The 20,333-nt window shown below is 39.2% G+C and overlaps 1 protein-coding gene and 1 long non-coding RNA gene across 2 annotated transcripts in view; one reads left to right on the top strand and one right to left on the bottom strand.

Moving 5' to 3' along the window:
• The window catches only part of Mrc1 (mannose receptor C-type 1), a 77,553-nt gene that overhangs the window by 37,797 nt on the left and 19,423 nt on the right, over positions 1-20,333 (bottom strand). Inside the window, exons 5-10 of the mRNA XM_048367768.1 lie at positions 16,140-16,253; positions 12,039-12,185; positions 8,734-8,916; positions 5,888-6,045; positions 4,333-4,443; positions 1,271-1,386 (exon numbers count right to left, since the gene is read on the bottom strand). Of these exons, the coding sequence (XP_048223725.1) occupies positions 1,271-1,386; positions 4,333-4,443; positions 5,888-6,045; positions 8,734-8,916; positions 12,039-12,185; positions 16,140-16,253 (829 nt within the window). The remainder of the gene's footprint in view (positions 1-1,270; positions 1,387-4,332; positions 4,444-5,887; positions 6,046-8,733; positions 8,917-12,038; positions 12,186-16,139; positions 16,254-20,333) is intronic.
• On the top strand, positions 9,336-18,876 carry LOC125367143. Its single transcript, XR_007213996.1, has 3 exons — positions 9,336-9,346; positions 17,946-17,951; positions 18,743-18,876. It is a non-coding gene; the product is annotated as an uncharacterized LOC125367143 (long non-coding RNA).

The following is a 20,333-nucleotide window of genomic DNA, read 5'->3' as shown; positions in this document are numbered from 1 at the left end:
GCCGGATCCTAGGACATGCTAACTGCTCTCATTCCAGAGGGCGCTGTGCCATGCATGCCCTGGATGGCTTTTTAACGAGTTTCTCCATTCTATTAACAAGCATGCCTCCACAATGAAGTCTCCATAAAAATCCCAGAGCTTCCAATCTAAAGGCTGACCAGGTGAGGGTTCCCAGAGAGCCATGCTCCTGGAAAACACACTGGGGTTCCACACACTCCTACAATACAACGCCATGGGTCTCTTTACCAATATGGTTTAATATATCCCTTATCACTAACCAGGAAGTGTGTTTCCTTGAGTTCTCTGAGCTGTTCTGGCTAATCAACAGAATTCAAGGAAGGGGCTGTGAGAACACTGATCCGTAGCTGGTCTTTCAAACACACAGAGGGAACAATACAATTCATATCTGAACTGAACAATTCGTATTTGGCACAATTCATGTCTGAACTGAAGGGGTGAGGGCCAGTCTTGGGAACTGGTGCCTCAATGATGGAGTCTGTTGTACTCTCCGGGTGATGTTAAATTGGATTCTGAAAGGATGCCCAGCTGGTTCTGGGGCAGGACTGCTTTCTGGCTAGCAAGGGAGAGGGAGAGAAATGAAGTCACAGACATGATCTGAGGTGCGAGTGCACTTGAAGAAAAAGTGACTTTCACTGGGTCTCACCTTCTGTATCCTCATTCTCAGTCCTCTCTCTCCTCCCATTTGGTGGGAGCAGTGGTAAAGACAGAAGGTGGGGTTTTGAATTGACAATCTGTATTTGTTTTTCCTGCTTTAAATTTTGACAAGGAATAGGTCAGCAGCTACATTAGTAAACTCTTCTGAATTTTTCTCTAGAGGACCGAAAGAGGCAAAAAGTATTTTATACTTGTGATGAAGAACCCAAATAAGAACAGCATTCTCAATGTGTTGACTAAATTATACACAATAAATCTGAAGATCACACATACTTCTCTCCGAACTTCAGAGCATGCCAATATTTAAACTTTACTGAAAAGTATGTACAATGTCACATTCTTTTTATTTTGTCAGTTGTAGGGCTTGAACTCAGGGCCTGGGCACTGCCCCTGAGACTATTCTCTACCACTTGAGCCACAGTGCTATATCTGGTTTTTGAGTGGTTAATTGGAGGTAAGAGTCTCATGGAGACTTTCCTGCCCCAGCTTACTTGGAATCATGATCCTCAAGATCTCAGCCACCTGAGTAGCTAGGATTACAGGCATGAGCCACCAGCACCCAGATATTTAAAACAAAATTACAACAGTTACCTACCTGTCTTCAACTGTTGTTAAGTAGGCCTTCTCATTGTTGCACGTCTGGTTTGCTTCTGTGAATGTGGAAAGTGTATGGCCAATCAAGTAGCAGTAAAAGCCATGTCTCTTCCAGCCCTGTTAATGTCCACAAATAAGGAGTAAATGAGTATACTCTCACTGACATTTATTAGGAAATCCTGTTTTAATGACTATTTTCTCATGAAATACAGATTGACCAACAGTTGATATATGTAACAAAAACACATCTGAACACTCTGAAATGAAAACCATGTGTAGATGAATAATGAAAATAATGGAAAACTCTGCACCTCATACGGCATTATGATACCACATAGGGACAGAGCCATCATTCTTCTTTATTTGGACACATCCTAGAATTCAAGCAGTTTGTAAGATGCCCACTGAAGAAACTGAACAGAAAGGCTAAGATTTCAGTTCAGAATAGGCAATCACAGAAAATAAGTTTTGGAATAAATAAATCTAGCTGCCTATAGAAGCCAAGAGCAATTGGTGATTATAAAGTTGAATCAGAGGAAGCTAACTGGATGATATAGTAGAATTCTCTGTCTTGTTTTCGAAACTTCTTTTGGTAATTTTTGTCTTTTGTTTTTGTGCCAGTCCTGGGGCTTGAACTCAGGGAATGGGCATTGTCCCTGAGCTTTTTAGCTCAAGGCTAGTGGTCTACCACATAAGCCACAGCCCCACTTCCAGCTCTTTGGTGGTTAACTGGAGATAAGAGTCTCATAGACTTCTTGCCCAGGATGGCTTTGAAGCATAATGCTCAGCTCTGTCTCCTCAGTAGCTCTGATTAGAGGCATGACTATTTTCAAACTTTAAAGATTAAGTAAAATAATAATCCTCAATTTGTTAGGCAGCAAATCAAGATACTGATTAACTTTTTTTTATCATTAGGAAAGCATAATGCTCCCCATTTAAAACCATAAGTAGAAGGGATAATTTGTAAGTCAAGCAGAGGGGAGCTATCTGGGAAAAGATTACTCAACACAATGAAAACTCAACACATAAAAAGAAGCAAAGAAGCAAGAGACATAAAGCACCAAAGAAGATGCTAGAAAGAAATAAAATGCATCAGAATGCAAATTAAGTCTGGAAGCATTTGCCATCATACAGTTAGACAGTGAATAGCTAGTAGTGAAGGACAGTATACTGGCCTAGAGCTAAAAGACCCAGGATCCAGATTTGCTTCCACTCATGCTATATAACAAACTTGTGTAACTTATTCAGGCTGTGGTAGCTCATCTAAACTGTAGTTTCTGGAATGCAAAAATCAGGAAAGTAATTTTATTATTGCTATAAACCCTCATATATCCAATATCTTATTATTTTCTCTAGTCTTTTCTACTCTACTTTATGGTTTATTTGTCCAGTACCAAATGATGTTTTGCAAATTATTTGTCTTCAAGTGTGTGCTTTAAGATGCTAGTGACCACAGCAGAACATTGTTGGAAAGATAATTCATTCCCACTTCATTTTTATTCATGAGAAGTGAGAGAGGACTTAAAGAGGAAGATGAATAACTCAGCAGCCAACAGAAAAAAATGATAACTTGTAAACCTACAAGACTACGTTTATAGTTCTCTTATGCTTTCAAAAATAATTATATACATTTTTTTCAGTCATGGGGCTTGAACTCAGGGCCTGGGCGCTATCTCTGAGCTTTTTTGCATCAAGGATAGCACTCTACCACTTTGAGCCACAGCTCCACTTCCAGTTTTCTTTCTGGTGGATAACTGGAGATAAGAGCCTCATGGATTTTTCTGCCTGGGTTGTCTTTAAACCGTGATTCTCAGATCTCAGATTCCCGAGTCACTAAGATTACAGGCATGAGCCACCAGAACCTGGCTCAAAAATTATCTTACCAACAAGCTGCCTTATGCATCAGGAACTACAGGACATGCTGGGGGGCATTGGGAACTGTGTGTCACGCAGGTGAGGTTGAAGCCCCATGGGCATGCATGACATTCAACTGTCACACAGGGCCTAGCCGCACCAGTTGCAGTCCAGGTGTTCCATTGTAGTAATGTACAGAGAAGACTCCCCACTAGGAGAAATCTCAGAAAAACTGTTACCAATGAAGAGTTGGCTGTGAACACTTGAGGTTTTCTTTGGGCATCATTCTAGACACCTTTGGGATCATAGCCCACAAGTAAGGGTGGCACCTCGTCCTGTGACCTGCCTCTATCTCCTATCCTTGCCAGCTTATGTGTAATTTTATTCACTATTATGTTTTCCAAATCTTGGGACATTCTGAATGGAGCTACTGCATGTGCCCACATACTCAATGTAAAGAATCCCCAATGAAACATTTAAGAACAACAGGGTCATTAACATGGTAAGTCACTGAAGACCTTGACAGCTGAGACATTTGGCTAGGATAATAAGAAGGCATATGTTGATTCAAACAATAAGCCACTCTCAAATACTAAATGCTTCTCTTATATTGTTATTTTATTATCATTATTATCTACCAGTCCTGGGGCTTGAACTCAGGGCCTAGGTGCTCTCCCTGAACTTCTTTTCTCAAGGCTAGTGCTCTACCACTTGAGTCACTGTTCTACTTTCAGCTTTTTTTCATAATTATTAAAATTTATTATAAAGCCTACATATACAATTAATAAATAATCGATCAAAAGTCTCTTAAAATTATTCATGATGAAATGTGTAGAAAGAGACATTTCAAAGTCATAGCAGTACTACTTTTACAATATTTAGCTTTTTAGTGATTGATTGGAGATAAAAGTCTCATAGACTTTCTTGCCCAAGCTGGCTTTGCACCTTAGTCCTCAGATCTCAGCCTTTAGAGTAGTTAGGATTACAGGCATGAACCCTCAATGCCCAGCTTTATTATATTTTTATTATCTGTAAGTAATTGAACAGATGGGTTACTATTCCACATGTCAGTTTATGAGTACAATGCATCTTGATCACTGTCACCCCTTTCGTCATTCTCCCTCACCCCTCTCAAACCCTTCCTCATTCCTCTCAGTTTTCCTAGTTTGACAGGATATGCAATGATCATCAAGTTCACTGTATACTCACTTTCCGGCAGCCCCTTTCTACTTCTTCTGCTCCTGGACCTCGGCTCTGTGATTTCATCTTGCAGATGAAATTCAGCGGCTGCTCACAGGCTCTGTCTGCCCAGAATCCATCCTGCAGAGCAGGAGGAATAAATCAACGGCCACAAAAAATAACAAATCAACAAGAACTTCATTTCCATCTGGAAATTTTAAATAAATGCGTACCTATTATCTGGAATATAGAACGTACGCTGCTTGCTCTCAAACAAGGCTTGGTTTAGTTTAATAACTACGAGAAGGGTTTGTAATGATGGTACCTAAAGATTGGCTTGACATGCTTCTAAATGATTTAGGTAATGACCTCATTTGATTCCCCCATCCCCTCAATGCCATATGATATATGAATAAATGATTTTTCTGGTGTTTAAATTTGGTGCTTTTATTTTCAGTCCTAGGGACCAAACCCAGAACCTCATGCATGCTAGGCAAGAATACTACCACTGGGCTACAGTCCCAGTCTGATGCTGGACCTTTATAATGATGACTCAGACAAGGAAAAGCAAGGTTCAAGCTTATTAAGGAAAATGGTATCTATATAAGGGAAAGGTAAATCCATACTTTACATGGAAGCATGAATTTGACTCTGGGTACACAGATGTAAAGGGACTGCATCCCAATATGACTTCTATGTGAGATATCCTAGTCATCGATCATAGAGAATCTATAAGGAGCACCCAAACATGTGTAGGTTCTCAAATGATGATGCTCATAGGAGGTGTGTAGGTAGCTACTTCATTCTCTCGGTCATTATGGCCTTTCAGCTAATAAAGCATATATAAGCTATCCAGAAATAACTTCCAAAAAATCAAATATAGCTCTCTGAGGGAAAAATCTAGGCAGCAGGAATCATAACATGTCCCTGGACAGCTGGGTCTGCAGCTACTCAGGGCATTCTGTTGAAGAAAGAAAAAGAACTTTGATTATTAGTGTAAGTGTGTGTGTGTGTGCGTGTGCGTGTGCACGCGTGCATGCACGTGCACATGCATAATCTCCAAGAAACAGACAAAAGAAACCAGGTAGCATACCCTGGCAACAAGCTGTAAGGAGTTAGAGGTAGTAGAAGGGTGAGTAGAACATCAATGTTTAGGATTCAGAAACACTCATTTTCTTGGGAGTAGAATAAAAATTTGTATTTATAAATGTGACTGTGCACTGCAGTGAGTTGACACCAAGTGAGAGATTAAATAATTAAAGTCAGGTAATAGAAAAACATAGATGTAGCTAGATAATATATCAATATATAATCCATTATATCTTAGTGAAACCATGACTGTCACTTACCACATAATTTTATCTTTAAACCAAAAGTTTGTCTTTTCCCTTTGTGATCTTCTTGAAAATTAGACTCTGCTAGACAATTGAGGAAAACGTCAAGAAACGGCTCCCGAACCCTGATTCGACTCTGATGTGTACCAACTTGCCTAGAGTAGACACCACAGCAGCATCACGAGCAAGGAACAGAAGGGGAGTGGAGGGGGGCCCTGCAGCCTTCAGCACAGGCTGGCATGTCGCCTCACCTTGCCTTTCATCACCACACAGTCCTCCTGCCTGTTGTTCTCGTGGCTCGGTTCTCCACGAAGCCATTTGGTAAATGTTACAGGGGTCCCATCACTCCATTCAAAGAACATTTGTATCCGGATGTCATTCAAGCCAATCCACAACTCATCATTTGGCTCTGCATAGAAAGGAAAAGTCAGGAAGGAAAATTTCAAGCAGTGTCTTTCCAAAGGTCAACAGAGCATTGAGAAAGGAAGGCCCTGTGCTTTGTCAACACAACTCCCTTGATATTTTAAGGGCCATAAAAGATAATCTTCTTGGGTGTTAATATTACCTACATGCTATAAAGTCAGATGTCCATGACATTTTATGATGTTAGTTTTACTTGTGTAATGTTTTCTTTGCATTGCAAATGAGATTAAATTTTTCAGTTGCGCTATTGAAGTTACATCTCCTGGAAGCTGGGAAAACGAAACTCGGGTCAATTTCCTACTATTCTCTGTCTCAGGAACAATACAAATACTTCACCATGCCAAATGCAATCATATTATTGGAAATATGGTGTTAGGTATGTGTGTATACACACATAGCTCCATATATATCTATGTCTATAGATATAGATTTAACTAGCATTAAACATTTAGTGTATATTCAAGACTGGGAGTGCAGCTTAGGGGCAGAGTGCTTGCCTAGCATGTATGAAGGAAGCCCTGGGTTCGATTCCTCAGTAACCATATAAACAGAAAATTTAGGAAGTGTTGCTCTGACTCCAGTGGTAATGTTCTGACCATGAGCAAAAGAAGCTGAGGAACAGTTCCCAGGCCTAGGATTGGCATTTTCAAAGAACAAATTTAAAACTTTGACGTCATTGTTGTTTATCAGAACAGTTCAGGTGTTTCTATTAAAGCTCAATTACTACAGTAGGGATGAAAAGGATCTGAACACTGGAAGATAAACTAAGTAAGTAGGCTGGCTGTTTGCATTTCTCATTTATTTACTGGTCTACAAATATAACTGAGTCTGTAACCATTTTCTTTAAAGTGTCAGAAAATGCCAGCAAAACTCAAGAAAAAAATATGGCTAAACTCACTGAAAGAGAGTATCAAAATCGAGAGACAAAGGATAAAAAGACAAACAACTCCAAAAGCAATACTTGCAAAACCATTTGGGGGGAGATCTCAACCTCTTGAGTAGCTAGGATTACAGGCATGAGACACCAGTACCCAGCAACTAAGTACAACCTTTACTCCTACAAAAGCATATAATATGTGAGTATCACGGTGTTATTAGGATTATTTTTAAGAGTCAGTGAAGGAAGTTAGGTTAGTTGATAGAATCCTAGCTTATTTTAGTGATTCCAGTTTATCCACTTGCAATATGTTTCCAAGATGAACACAAAAGCTGTCATCTCAACTAGCTAAAAATAAGGGTTTGATGTGGAAGCACTATTCTTAATTTTATAACTTTTCTGTATCTTTATCAAGATTATTATGCTTATTAGATAAACACTGCATTGCAATACTTATCACATTATAAATACTCTAACATAAATGTTCTGTTTTTAAAGACTCTTTTTTTTCCAAATGGAAGGTTTTCTAATTTCAAGCTCAATTTAACTTTGGTGATCAAGCTTCTAAAAATATTTATAACAATGAAAATGTATGCCTCTCCTATGACTATTCCATTCTATAGAAAGTAGAATTGTCCGTCCTTTCCCATCTTCAATCATTCTGCCCCCTATTGATTTGCTTGCAAACTTACTATTATGCCACAATAAACTTAAGTAACTGGTCTTCAGATGTAAACGTAAGCAATATTTCTTGAGATATATCTGTTGTGGTTACATTATTCTTTATTTAGCCTGAATTTTCCAAAGTTAGGTACATAGAATAATTAAGACATTGTTTCTGGACTGCTTTCTCCAGGCTGCACCAAATGCGGCTGCTTACCACTGCACACAGGTTCTTAGAGTAATAGTGTTTGGGGATCTGCAGAATCTTTTGTCAGAGACTCCTCTGTAATTGCATTGTTTTATTAATTGCTTTGTCTTCTCCACACCCCATCAGTTTTCAGGCAGCGTGTGTTGGTAACCCAGCTTCTCCATCCCTCCCATCATCCACTTCTTCTGGTTTTTCCAGGTGAAAATGAAGAGCAGATGCAGCTCTTCAATGGCCTCATTAGTGGGGGATGAAAATGATAATCATTTGAACAGCAAGTACTGCACTACAGGCAGTACTTACACAACAGGCTCTTACACTACAATGCTTCTCAGCCTGCTCTTCAAGACAAGCAATACCTGTTTGTTTCATTTCTAGTTTATTTCTGATTAGTGCTTTGTCTATGCATTTTTGAAATTATGATCCCAAATTGAAGCATAATGTTCTTTAGAAGGCTTAGTAACCACTCCAAAACTAATGTTCCATTCCTTCCATTCTTGAACAACTTTTCAAAATTAGCTGGGTTAATCATAACAAGAAAACCCAAAGACCTTCTTTGTGAGATTTAATAGTAGGTACTTAAAAAAGCACACACATCCATGTGAATAATTCCAAGAAAGTTAAATAAGTTCAACAAAGATATCCCTGATTCTAGGTAACATGTGGAAAAATAATGCTGAAATTCTACCCACAAATTGGTTATATATTCAAAAGAAAAAAAATATGGGTTCATCTTTCAGTATTGACTATGCTTTAAATTGTTATACAAATTTCACTCTGTAGGCCTGAGTGACATTTTTAAAAATTAAATTCCCATTGCTCATTATCATTTTACCCTTATTAAATTTCATGTCAGGATTCTGTTTTTGAGAGGCTAGCAAGAGAGAAGACCAGCGCCTCAAGTGTGTTAGTGTTACAAGAGTTCTCACCGTATCCTAGCTGGGAGAGGATAAAGTCAAATTCCTCTATGGTGTGGATGCTTACGAGGTCTCCCCCTTCCTTCCTGCAGGCCCGCAAGGCCTCCCTCTGGATCTTCTCCTCTCTGTGAATCTTGTAACAGTGGCCCGCATAGGGCCACCACTGATTAGGGCAATTGGTAGGCACATCACTTTCTAGAAAACAATAAAATGTTTGGAAAACCTTTAAGAGAGAATATTTGTTTAAAATTTGGACACCATTTCCCACATACCTAAAAGTCATTTCCCCCCCATAAATATAAAAGCTGCTCATAACCATAAAAACATGGAGATAATTCTCCCTTTTTTTTGCACACGTAATCACAAAGAATGGACTAGATGTTTTCTATGTCATTTACATTTAGACTAACACAGGCAGAAGCTGAATGGGACTCATAAAATGACTGAAAGAGGGAAGGAAGATAGGATAGACTAATTTTACCTGAATTTTACAATTCTTGACTGTCATAATGGTCATCCTATCTATTATGCATTATTCATTCACTCCAGTAAAGTGTCATATTTTGTTGATGCTCCGATGTCCTTCAGGCAAAACCTGAATTTCCCATGCGTTGTGTGGTTTGAAGTATGAGGGACAAGGTAACAAACAGTACAAGAAATGTATCCAATGCCTAACGTATGAAACTGTAACCTCTCTGTAGATCAGTTTTATAATAAAAAATTTAAAAAAATAAAATAAAATAAATTTGTCATGTATCTATAAAAAAAAAAGTAAGGCATAACACATAGGGCTGATGTAGCCACACAGGTAAAACAAACTAATTAATATGAATAGTCATCTAAAATTTCCAGCCTCACTCTGTTCTGAATTAGAAGAGAATGGAGAGAATGTGCTTGTGGAAAGTGGCTCTGCGCTCAAAGTGGTAGAGTGCTAGACTTGAGCTTTCTGAGACAGTGCTCAGGCCCAGAGTTCAAGCCATATGACTGACCAAAACCACAAAACAAAACAAAAAACTAAAACAGAATGTGCTTGCACCACAAAATTGTTATTGAAGTAAATCAGTACTCAGTCTCCTCATCATTGCTAGGAGTCATGGTGGTCCAGTTCCACAATTTTGATTGCATATTGCTCAGGTTCACTCTCTTCTATTAGTAAGCAATGATAAGAGATTGACAATGGTGAGTGCACATGCACGTTGGTCCCCAAACACCCTTGAATCTGGCATTGATTAGGTGCACCAAGTGCTTGTCAGGAAAAAAATTAAAACTATATTTGATGTATGATAGATCATTTTACTATTTTACCATTGGTGTTTAAAATATCCATCTATCTAACTACCTTGCTTGGACAAGAATATGCTTACCCAATAAATGTCAATTTATATATTGAAGCTTGATAGTCAATGTTTTTGCATGTGCTGTTAAATGTGTAATACAGGGTACCTTTCCTTGTATTCTAATGAATTAGTTCTGGTTTTCCCTTAGAAATGGAGATTGAACCAGGCACTGGTGACCCATGCCTGTAATCCTAGATAATTTGAAGGCTGAGATCTGAAGACTTTGGTTCAAAACCAGTCCAGGCAGAAAAGCCCAAGAAACTCTTATCCCCAGTTCACAAGCGAGAGCTAGAACTGAAGATTTGGGTTAAATGTAAGAACACAAGCTTTGAGTGGAAAAGCTAAGCAAGTACATGGGGCCCTGATTTCAAGCCCCAGTACAGAAAAAAAAGGCCCTGAAAAACAAAGCAGAGATTGAAGCATCTTTCCTTAAACCCAGGATTCAGGGCACAGTCTTTAAGAATTGAAGAATATACTCACCTGCTATAGTATTAGAATACAAAAATTCATAGCTGAAAAATTCTCTTGCCCTCAGTATAACTTAGATTCTGTGTAATTTCAGTGGTTACCAGAAAAAGAGAAAGAATAAATAAAACTAAAAAGCATTGGCATATCTCTGAGGCCCTCTGGTGAGATGATCTAATTTTACTCTCCTGGAATCTTAACATAATGCATCCAGTCACAGGGCATCAAAAACTCACCAGATGATGTCTTATAACATTCAGATAACCAATATAAACGAAAGGAAGTTGCCTTTTGAATTTCCAGCCCTATCAATCATATTTCAAACTAAATAAATATGCTGTTCAAACCCAAGGAGAAAAGAAGTGAGGCATACTGGACTGTCAGGTTTTCCAAGCAGAAAAAAAAAAAAGAAAGAATCCATGTCAAACATTAGTGACTTCTACAAATGCAGCTGATAGTGAAAAAAAATTGCTTTCCGTTTCAAAGATTTCATTCTGTCTGTGTGGGGAGGGGGCGGGGATGCCTTAAGCTCAGGGCCTGGGCACTGTCCTTTCATTTTTTCACTCAAGGCTAGCCATGTACCATTTGAAGCCATAACTGCACTTTTGGCTTTTTGGTGATTCACTGGAGATAAGATTCTCTCAGATTTGTCTTCCTTGCTGGCTTTGAACCAGTATCCTCAGATCTCAGCTTCCTGAGTAGCTTATTATGGCATGGGCCACCAACATCTGCCTTAAGAATTCATTCTTGACTTAGTAAGTTAATTCTATAAAAGCCCAATAAAGCATATCATGCACTATTTTTTTCTAAGCCTATTTTACACATCACATTCCTACTTAAAATTTATATTGATTACATAACATATATAGGAATGGCATATATATTTCTACATTCTGGATGTTTTATTCCATTCTGCTGAAGGCTTCAGTGTTATGCTACTAAAGAGTAATGGAAACCAGGGGCTGGGGATATGGCATAGTGGCAAGAGTGCTTGCCACTTATACATGAAGCCCTGGGTTCGATTCCCCAGCACCACATCTACAGAAAATGGCCAGAATTGGCACTGTGGCTCAAGTGGCAGAGTGCTAGCCTTAAGCAAAAAGAACCCAGGGACAGTGCTCAGGCCCTGAGTCCAAGGCCCAGGACTGGCAAAAAAAGAAAGAGTAATGGAGCCCAGGCCAATTGCTAATAATAGCAGCATCCCTTCTAGATATTTATTTCTTGGCTTCGATTCCACTTTTTTCATAGGTGCAAATGATGTCTATTCCATCAATATTATTTCTTCTTCTATAGCATTTGAAAAATAAGACCTGTCCTGTGTGGTTCGGAAAAGGAAATTATTCATTCGCCCAATGTCCAACTAGGAAGAACAATTAACAACGAGTAGCTGTAATAACAGAAAGATTTTTGTAGCATTATCTTTACATCCCTCACTATCAATAAAACCTCTGGGTTGTGACATCCAATTATAATTAAGTAGTAATTTCATGTAAAGAAGTTATATAGACCACTTACCTGAAGGAATAATAAAAGAATTCAAAGTATTGTTTCCCTTCTTACAAATATAGCCTAATTTCTTCACACATTCCAGGCTTTCCCATTTAGCATTTTTTTCAGGATTCAGGGACACACAGCTTTTTCCAGGTTCAGGTGATGGACTTCCTTTGAGAACACAGAAAAGTTAAGGTGGAACTACAGTAAATATTCCACACAGCACCCCTCAGCCTCGCTTCTCCAGCCATCCGTCCGTCCATCCATCCGTCCATCTGTCTGTCCATCCATCCATCAATCCATCCATCCATCCATCCTCGGGGTGTAATGGGTCCCCATTCTGCCTTTTGCTACACATTCACAAATCAACACTTACTGATTGCAGAGCAAAAGACATTATGGGGACCTATTAGTTTCCTTGTTGATGGATCATTCCAATTCCTAAAATGATGATTATGCAAGTAGACTTTTTTGAAATAATCCACCCACCCTCCCAGCATGAGCTCATAAAGCTAGACCTTAAAATACAAGTTGTTGCCATGTTGGATTATATCATGTATGACAGGCAGGTTACCTAACTATTCTAAACTAGACATAGTGCTGTCAAAAACTACCCAAAAATGATCTTGGTTCAAAGTCAGCCTGGGTAGGAAAGTCTGTGAGACTATTATCTCCAGCTAACCATTGAAAAGCTGGAGGTGGAGCTGTGGCTCAAGTGGTAAAGTAGTAGCAAAAAGTTAAGACCCTGAGCGTAAGCCCTAGCTTGTTCAAGCTTATTTTGAGGGCCAGGATACTGTAGCAAACCTTCCCAAATTGGAGCGAAGGGGCAAAAAAACAAACAACTGGAAAGGTAGGAACTATTGACTTATGCATATAATCCAAGCAACTCAGGAGGCTAAGATTATGAGGATCACTGTTAAAAGCCAGCTTGGGCAGAAGAGTTCACAAGACTCCATATCCAATTAATCAGCAAAAAGCTGGGATGGAGGCATGACTCACATGCTACAGCACAAGGGAAGCCTGAGTCCAAACCCTCATACAAAAAAGGGAGAAAGGAAAGAAAGAAATGTAGGAAAAAAAATAGAGAAAAGAAAGAGAGGGAGGGAGGGAAAAGAAGGAAGGAAGGAAGGAAGGAAGGAAGGAAGGAAGGAAGGAAGGAAGGAAGGAAGGAAGGAAGGAAGGAAGGAAGGAACCGATCCTCAGTACTAAGAAGTGGAATATCTTGAAGTCCACCCATTGAAGAATACTTGTTGAAACTAACTCCTCTTCTGTTTTTTACTAGTAGTCAATATTGCTAATGCAATTGATATACCCATTTATACCTGCTTGTTTTTGACTCTGATACATGATTTATCACCATCTCCAGAGAGTAGCCCATGTCACACTTGACATAAGCATGAATAACCTACATTCTTTACTGAATCTACTTCCTGCCCTTTGACGAATATCGAACATATTCTGGATCATATCTCTCTTTCCAAAAGATGGAAATCAAATTACCTGATCCATAAAATCTTCATCTGATATTTTGAAGGTTATTTAAATTGTATGCAAAGAAAAAAAACTAAACTACCGTTAGGATTAAGTATGAAAGCTTTTTTCAGTGTTTTGAGATTTTGATGGACATCATAGGATAACTAAAAGATAAGGTCTCTGTACTAGGAATTTTCAAGAAACAATAATAGCTATTTAAGGCTATTGGTTATTAATGCATTAATAAACAAGTCATGTTATACATTTATTTATGGATATAACATCCCAACCTTAAAGTACCAATTAGTGGTCTTTTCTACTTGAACAGTCATCATATATTTGATTCCCACTTGTTCATTTATGTAAAATATCCTCATATGCATGCAAATGCATTTAATACATTCATTTCTTAGTAACTGCTCAATTGAAAGGCTTGACTGAACAATTTATGCAAAAATAATTTATAGTATTTAGCAGAGTTTCTAATTTTAATTGCAAGAAACTCTCATGCTATTTTCAGAAAGTGGTTTAATACTGCACCTGTTTCCCAGACATTTAGTTTAATAAGGAAAATGTTTTCCTTTCCCATAAATATTCCAGTGTCATTGCCACACCTCCACCAAAGTCAACCCCAAATTCTCAGTGGACTCTTAGCAGGCAAATGTTTAATAAACATTAAATCTTCACATCTGGAATCATTTTTTTTCTTATTTATTGTCAAAGTGATGTACAGAGAGGTTACAGTTCCATACATTAGGCCTTGGGTACATTTCTTGTACTGTTTGTTACCTCCTCCTTCATTCCCCCCTCTGCCTTCCCCCTTTCCCTCTCCCCCGATGAGTTGTTCAGTTGGTTTACACTAAATGGTTTTTGCAAGTATTGCTTTTGGAGTCGTTTGTCTTTTTATCCTGTGTCTCTCAATTTTGATATTCCATTTCACTTCCCTGGTTCTAATAACAGTATATACAATATGGACTCATTTTCTTAAATCACCTAGTTTATGTTATGTGACAATTTCACCAGGAAAGGATAACCCTCATCCACTACTAAGTGATTAGTGTTGTCTAATAATTTGATTGAGCTCAACTGATATTCTCTAATTTGAGAGATACAATATCTTAATTTGAGTAAGGAAGCAAACAAATTAGATCTTCACTCAAAATAAATTGAGAGTACTAAAGTTGAAGAGATGGCATAGATCAAGATGCATTGTGTACATAAACTGCTTTGATAAATGGCCAAATTGCAATACACACAGCCTAAAAATTAAGAAAAGTGAGGGAAGGGAGTGGATGGGTGGGTCGGTCAGAATGTTGAAAGGGGTGACATTGATCAAGATGCACTGTATTCATAAACTGCTTTGTTGAATGACAACTCCTTTTTTTTTTTTTTTTTTTGGCCAGTCCTGGGCCTTGGACTCAGGGCCTGAGCACTGTCCCTGGCTTCTTCCCGCTCAAGGCTAGCACTCTGCCACTTCAGCCACAGCGCCGCTTCTGGCCGTTTTCTGTATATGTGGTGCTGGGGAGTCGAACCTAGGGCCTCGTGTATCCGAGGCAGGCACTCTTGCCACTAGGCTATATCCCCAGCCCCGAATGACAACTCCTTTGTACAACCACTTAAGAATAATAAAAATAGTTTTTATAAAAGAAATTCCCCTATGTAAAATGGGGAAAATGAGCATGTTATATTCCTTTACAATAATGTTTGCTTCCCCTAGTATGGAAAGAATAAATCTGATATTCATTTTGAGATTCATGTAGCAGAGCTGAATATGTAACTCAGTAGTAGAGTATAGGCTTAGCCTCAGATTTCTGGCTATAACATTGTATATTATATGTCATGAACACATATTTTGTACATGAGCTCTTTCAGACAGAATGTCAAAAATTTCCAAAGTTTACAGCAAACTGGGTGCCAGTGCCTCATGCCTGTAATGGTGATTATTCAAGGGGCCAATATTGGGAAAATCATAGTTTGAAGTCAGGCAGAAAAATCCATGATATTCTATCTTCTAAATAAACCAGCCAAAAATTGAGCTAGAGACATGGTTTAAGTGAAAAAGTGCAAGCCAAGCACACAAACTAAATAAGTGTGAGACTCTGAGGTCAAACCCCAGTACTACCAAATCAAAACAAAGTTAGGACAAAGGATTCCAATGTCAGTCATACAAAAGTTGAAAATACCTTGTAAGACTACCAATAGTTTAGTTATTTATTTTAAGTAGTTGTACAAAGTGGTTTCCATTCCAGAAATCAGATTGTACAATGCATCTTGATCGGTGTCATCCCATCCAGCATCCTTTCCCATTGTTTCCCATCCCATCCCTCCCCTCAAGTTACGTAATTCAAGTTGCTTTTAAATATGATGCCTTCACCAAGCAAAGATAGTGTGAGAATTTAAACAGAGACTTGAATTTGACTTATGGGACAATCCTAGCAGAAAGATCCTTATCCCAGAAGGCTGATCCTATAACACCAATGCTTTTAGAATATTCAAATCTGACAGATTTTAAAGCAGGGTAAGAAAGAGATGATGCTCAAGGACACCCTCAAGTTCTTCTCTCTGATATCTACCTTGAAAGAATAGAGATCTATGTGGTATCCAGATGAATAAAAAGTGGGTTAATTCAGCCACAGCCAGGCTGGGCCTTACCTGGTAACCAGTTGAGGTATCGAAATGGACTGCCCCCACTCCACTGCCAACCAGTGTTGAAACCCAGACTATTAAGCCCAATCCAGAGTCCAGAGTTCAGGGAACTGGTTAATCCTATGCAAGAAGAAGCAAGAACAAACACAGAATGGGCATTCAGAAAGGAAAGTGGAATTCAATTCAGTTTTAAGATAATCTAGAGAAGTCATCACCATCACATCTAGTATCTTTGAGTTTTGTAAAGCAAGCAGAACTAGAACCTCCACCGAGTCTAGAAATAAGCCAAGAGCACAGGCAAGCTAGTAAGATTTATGTTCGGATTTTCCTCAGATCTAACTCAAACTCCTATGACTGTGCTTCTAGTGCAGAACAACAGCCAGAGTACTTCAGGACAGAAAAATTTCTGTTGATACAGTTCAAACTAGCATGTTCAGAAGTCATTACCTCCACCTCATATTTCACAACTTACCCTAAGTATTTTGATTTTTTCTTCATCAATGATGATTAAATTCAAAACACCAAATGCTTATGCCAACATGAACACTTTGTTTTGTTTTATTTGCCCATTGTGGGGCTTGAACTCAGGGCCTGGGTGCTATCCCTGACTTTTTTAGCTCAAGGATAGTCCTCTATCTCTTTGAGCTCCACTTCCAGTTTTTGAGTGGTTAGTTGGAGCTAAGAGTCTCACAGGGACTTTTCTGCCCTGGCTGGCTTTGAAGCACGATCCTCAGATCTCAGCGTCCTGAGTAGCTAGGATTACAGGCATGAGCCACCAGTACCTGGCTCATGACCACTCCATTTAGGCAGATAATAAATCATAATTACAGTGGTTTAAACTCCGTGGAGATTTGAAATTGAAGTTGAAGAAAAGAAAACAAACAGCAACATAGACCTAAGTGTTAAAAACTAACTTCTTATTCCCTGGATCCTAAAAACTTTTTAATTGATGAAAGATTAATTAGTAATAAAATACCAAACCATCGTATGTGTACATGTTGGTAAACCATAATGGGCCACTCATGTTCCTGTTATTTGTAAGATATATTTCCTGTCAAATCTTCCAGGGGTAACAGTTAGTAATAAAGCACTTACAGTAGTTAGAGCACTATATTTGCTTACTTTATCCTCATAAACTATGCATTTAAAATGGTGTCCTTTCATAGATTAAAATGCTGAAAGATGGAATGAAGTTCAAGCACAACTACACCAAAGCATTCCATTCCATTGTTCTGATACAATCTGTCATTCTGATGTATCTCAAAACCACTAAAATTGTTTTAGCTATTTTGACCTATACACACATACACACACACACACACACACACACACACACACACACACACACACATCACAAAGTGCTGTGAATGGAGAGAGCACAGAGACTTGCTGCCAAACACATTATGGCACAGAAAGTACAGAAGCTTCATCTGTAATTTTTTTCTCTGATGTGCATTTGTAATTTTATAAAGGTGCAGACCAAGAGGGTTTAGTGTGGTTATTTGTAACATCAAACCTACATGCTAAATTTTTTGAATTTCTAATTTTTCTGCTTGCATTGTTTGCAATGACCACATGCCTACTTTTGAATTCAGTCATGATAGAATGTGTGTCCATGCCCAATATTACACCGGGTTTTTTCCATTGTTTGGTTTGGTTTTTGCCAATCCTGGGCCTTGAACTCTAGGCCTGGGCTCTGTCCCTGGGTTTCTTTTGCTGAAAGCAAGTGCTCTGCCACTTGAGCCACAGCATCACATCCATACACTGGCATTTTATCTTCATCTCTACATAGAGAAATTATTCTACATGGAGAATCATGTCTTTTCTACAGAGCACCAAAGGAAACTGGTGAAAGCAAATCAGAATAGAAAGCCAAATTTCACTTCCTCTCTCTCCTTTCAGTTCTGTAAAAGCAGCCCTACTTGCATGTACGTACAGATCAGATTCAGGAATTGAGGATTTGTGGTGTCCTGGGTTTTTGTTGTTTTTTTTTTTTTTCAGGCAGGAAAGAAAGTTTATTACCAAACTGCTGGCCTGTGGCCAAGATGATCCATGGCCGGAGAGAAGGGAGAGAGAGACAGAGAGACCCCCACCCAGCCCTGCCTTATATCTAGGGCAGGGGCAAGGGGTGTGGCCAGGTGGATTAGGAGGTGACCTCAGGGAAAGGGGAGGTAACTGCCTCCAGGTCTGCAGGTTATCCAGGTAACTGGGTGGAGACTTAATGAGGTGGGGGCATCTGCATGGAGCCCTCAGGGAGAGGACCTAACATTCCAGCCTTTTATGAAAAAGTTATGAAAAAGGGCTAAGACTCTCTCTGGCTGCTTCCTGCTGGCAAGGGGCATCGGCATTAGGGGAAAAGGCAGAAATGTGGCCTCTCCTGGAGAAGGCGAGCAGCAGGGTCCCTTGGTGGTAGATGCCAGTCCTTGAATGAAGCCTGGAAGAAGTCTCATGAGGCAGGGGCTGGACAAAAAAAATATTAAGGCAAAAGGAAGGGTTTAGGGCACGAAATTAAAAATTGGATGACTTTGGACAGTTCTTATACTCAGGCATGGACATTAGATGGACAAGCTACTATCTCTTGATCCCCCGGCTCTGATGAATTTTGAAAGGGTGAGACAAAGTGACTCCATTTAGGATGTGACATAATTTTCCTCTTACTCTTCTCCATGATCCTGGTTCCCTGAACTGGCTGAGTCCCAGGGGTCTAAGTGTTTGTTGCTGGGATGGCTTGCCCCCATTGGCAATGTGGTCCCGGGGTTTTGCAGGGTGGAAAGAGAAGTCAAGAGGGCCAAGGGGCAGTGGGAGGTGGGGGGATGACAGGGTAGGCTTTGCCCTGCAGCGGGCAGGAAATTAGATGGACAGAGTGAACACTACTTGTCTGTAGCAAGGAGAGGTTGGGGGAAGGGGGCATGAAGCATTCTCCTTGGAGCCTCAGATACTAGCACATGGCTGCTCATTGTGCAAGTGGGACACTGGCAGGGCAAAATGAGGGACAGGGCTAGATTCCACTCAGTGCTTTTGTAGTCTGGAAGCATTAGGCAAACTTCCTAAGTCTCCCTGCTGATAGACCTGCATGTGTCATCTACCATGTGGAGAGTGTAGGATTCTGCTGCAGGATTAGCTGGCTTTAGAAAAAAAGTCAGTGTTGGGTACATCACATCTGTTCAATAAATAAGGGTGAATTGAGTCTCAGGGTCATCAAGCTAACTTCCACATTCAGAAATAAGCCTATTTACTGCTCAAAGCCATCACATGACATTAATCTTATCATAAAAGTAGAGCTACTTGTGTGGTGTTTTTAAAAAATTTATTAACAATATATTCCCCCAAACAGACCAGACATCCAACACACACTATTATTTTCCTAGATTCTTCCTCAATATATCATAACTGATATGAAATATCATGAATAACTTTCTTCCGGGGGGGAAAAAACAACGGATGTCTTTCTTGTCCTTTCATACTTTACACTTCCTGTCAGATTTTTTCCCCCTCATTATATGATAGTTCGTGACTTGTGGAAAGGCAGGAAATAACTCCAAACTCATGTCCAAAAAACAAAAATCATTCTTTTCCCAATTCCATGAAAAATTTCTGACAAAAGTTTTTGCAACAGGGTTAAAAAAAAAAACAAAAACAACTACAAAAACAATACTTGCAAAACTGTTTGGTGTAAGTGAACTGAACACCTCATGGGGGGGAAGGGAAAGGGGGAGGAGGGTGGGGGGTATGAGGGACGAGGTAACAAACAGTACAAGTAATGTATCCAATGCCTAACATATGAAACTGTAACCTCTTTGTACATCAGTTTGATTATAAAAATTTGAGAAAAAAAAGAAGCTGCAAATATAAGTGGTTTACTATTGTCATTGTTAGTTTCAATGTACCATCTGAAATTATGCCACTTTCTTCTATCCTTTTTCCCCAGGCTTTTACCCCTGATGTCACTGTTACTGATTTCGGTACCCTGGGTATTGTATATATATATGTTTATGGGAACTAAGGAAGAGAAGGGGAACATCAAAATGGAAAGACAAAGGATAAAAGACGAACCAATGCAACAGCAATACTTACAAAAGTATATGCCTTAATCAAACTGTGCAACTCATGGGGGGGATTGAAGAGGGAGGAAGTAGGGAGGAAAATAAGGGAGAAGGAAACAAGTTTGATAAGAAATGTACTCACTGCCCAACGTATGAC

Source organism: Perognathus longimembris, chromosome 18 (genome assembly GCF_023159225.1).
Source record: "Perognathus longimembris pacificus isolate PPM17 chromosome 18, ASM2315922v1, whole genome shotgun sequence".
Lineage (NCBI taxonomy): Eukaryota > Metazoa > Chordata > Mammalia > Rodentia > Heteromyidae > Perognathus > Perognathus longimembris.
Note: the sequence above shows the minus strand (reverse complement) of the source record. Positions and strands in the feature narration are given on the sequence as shown.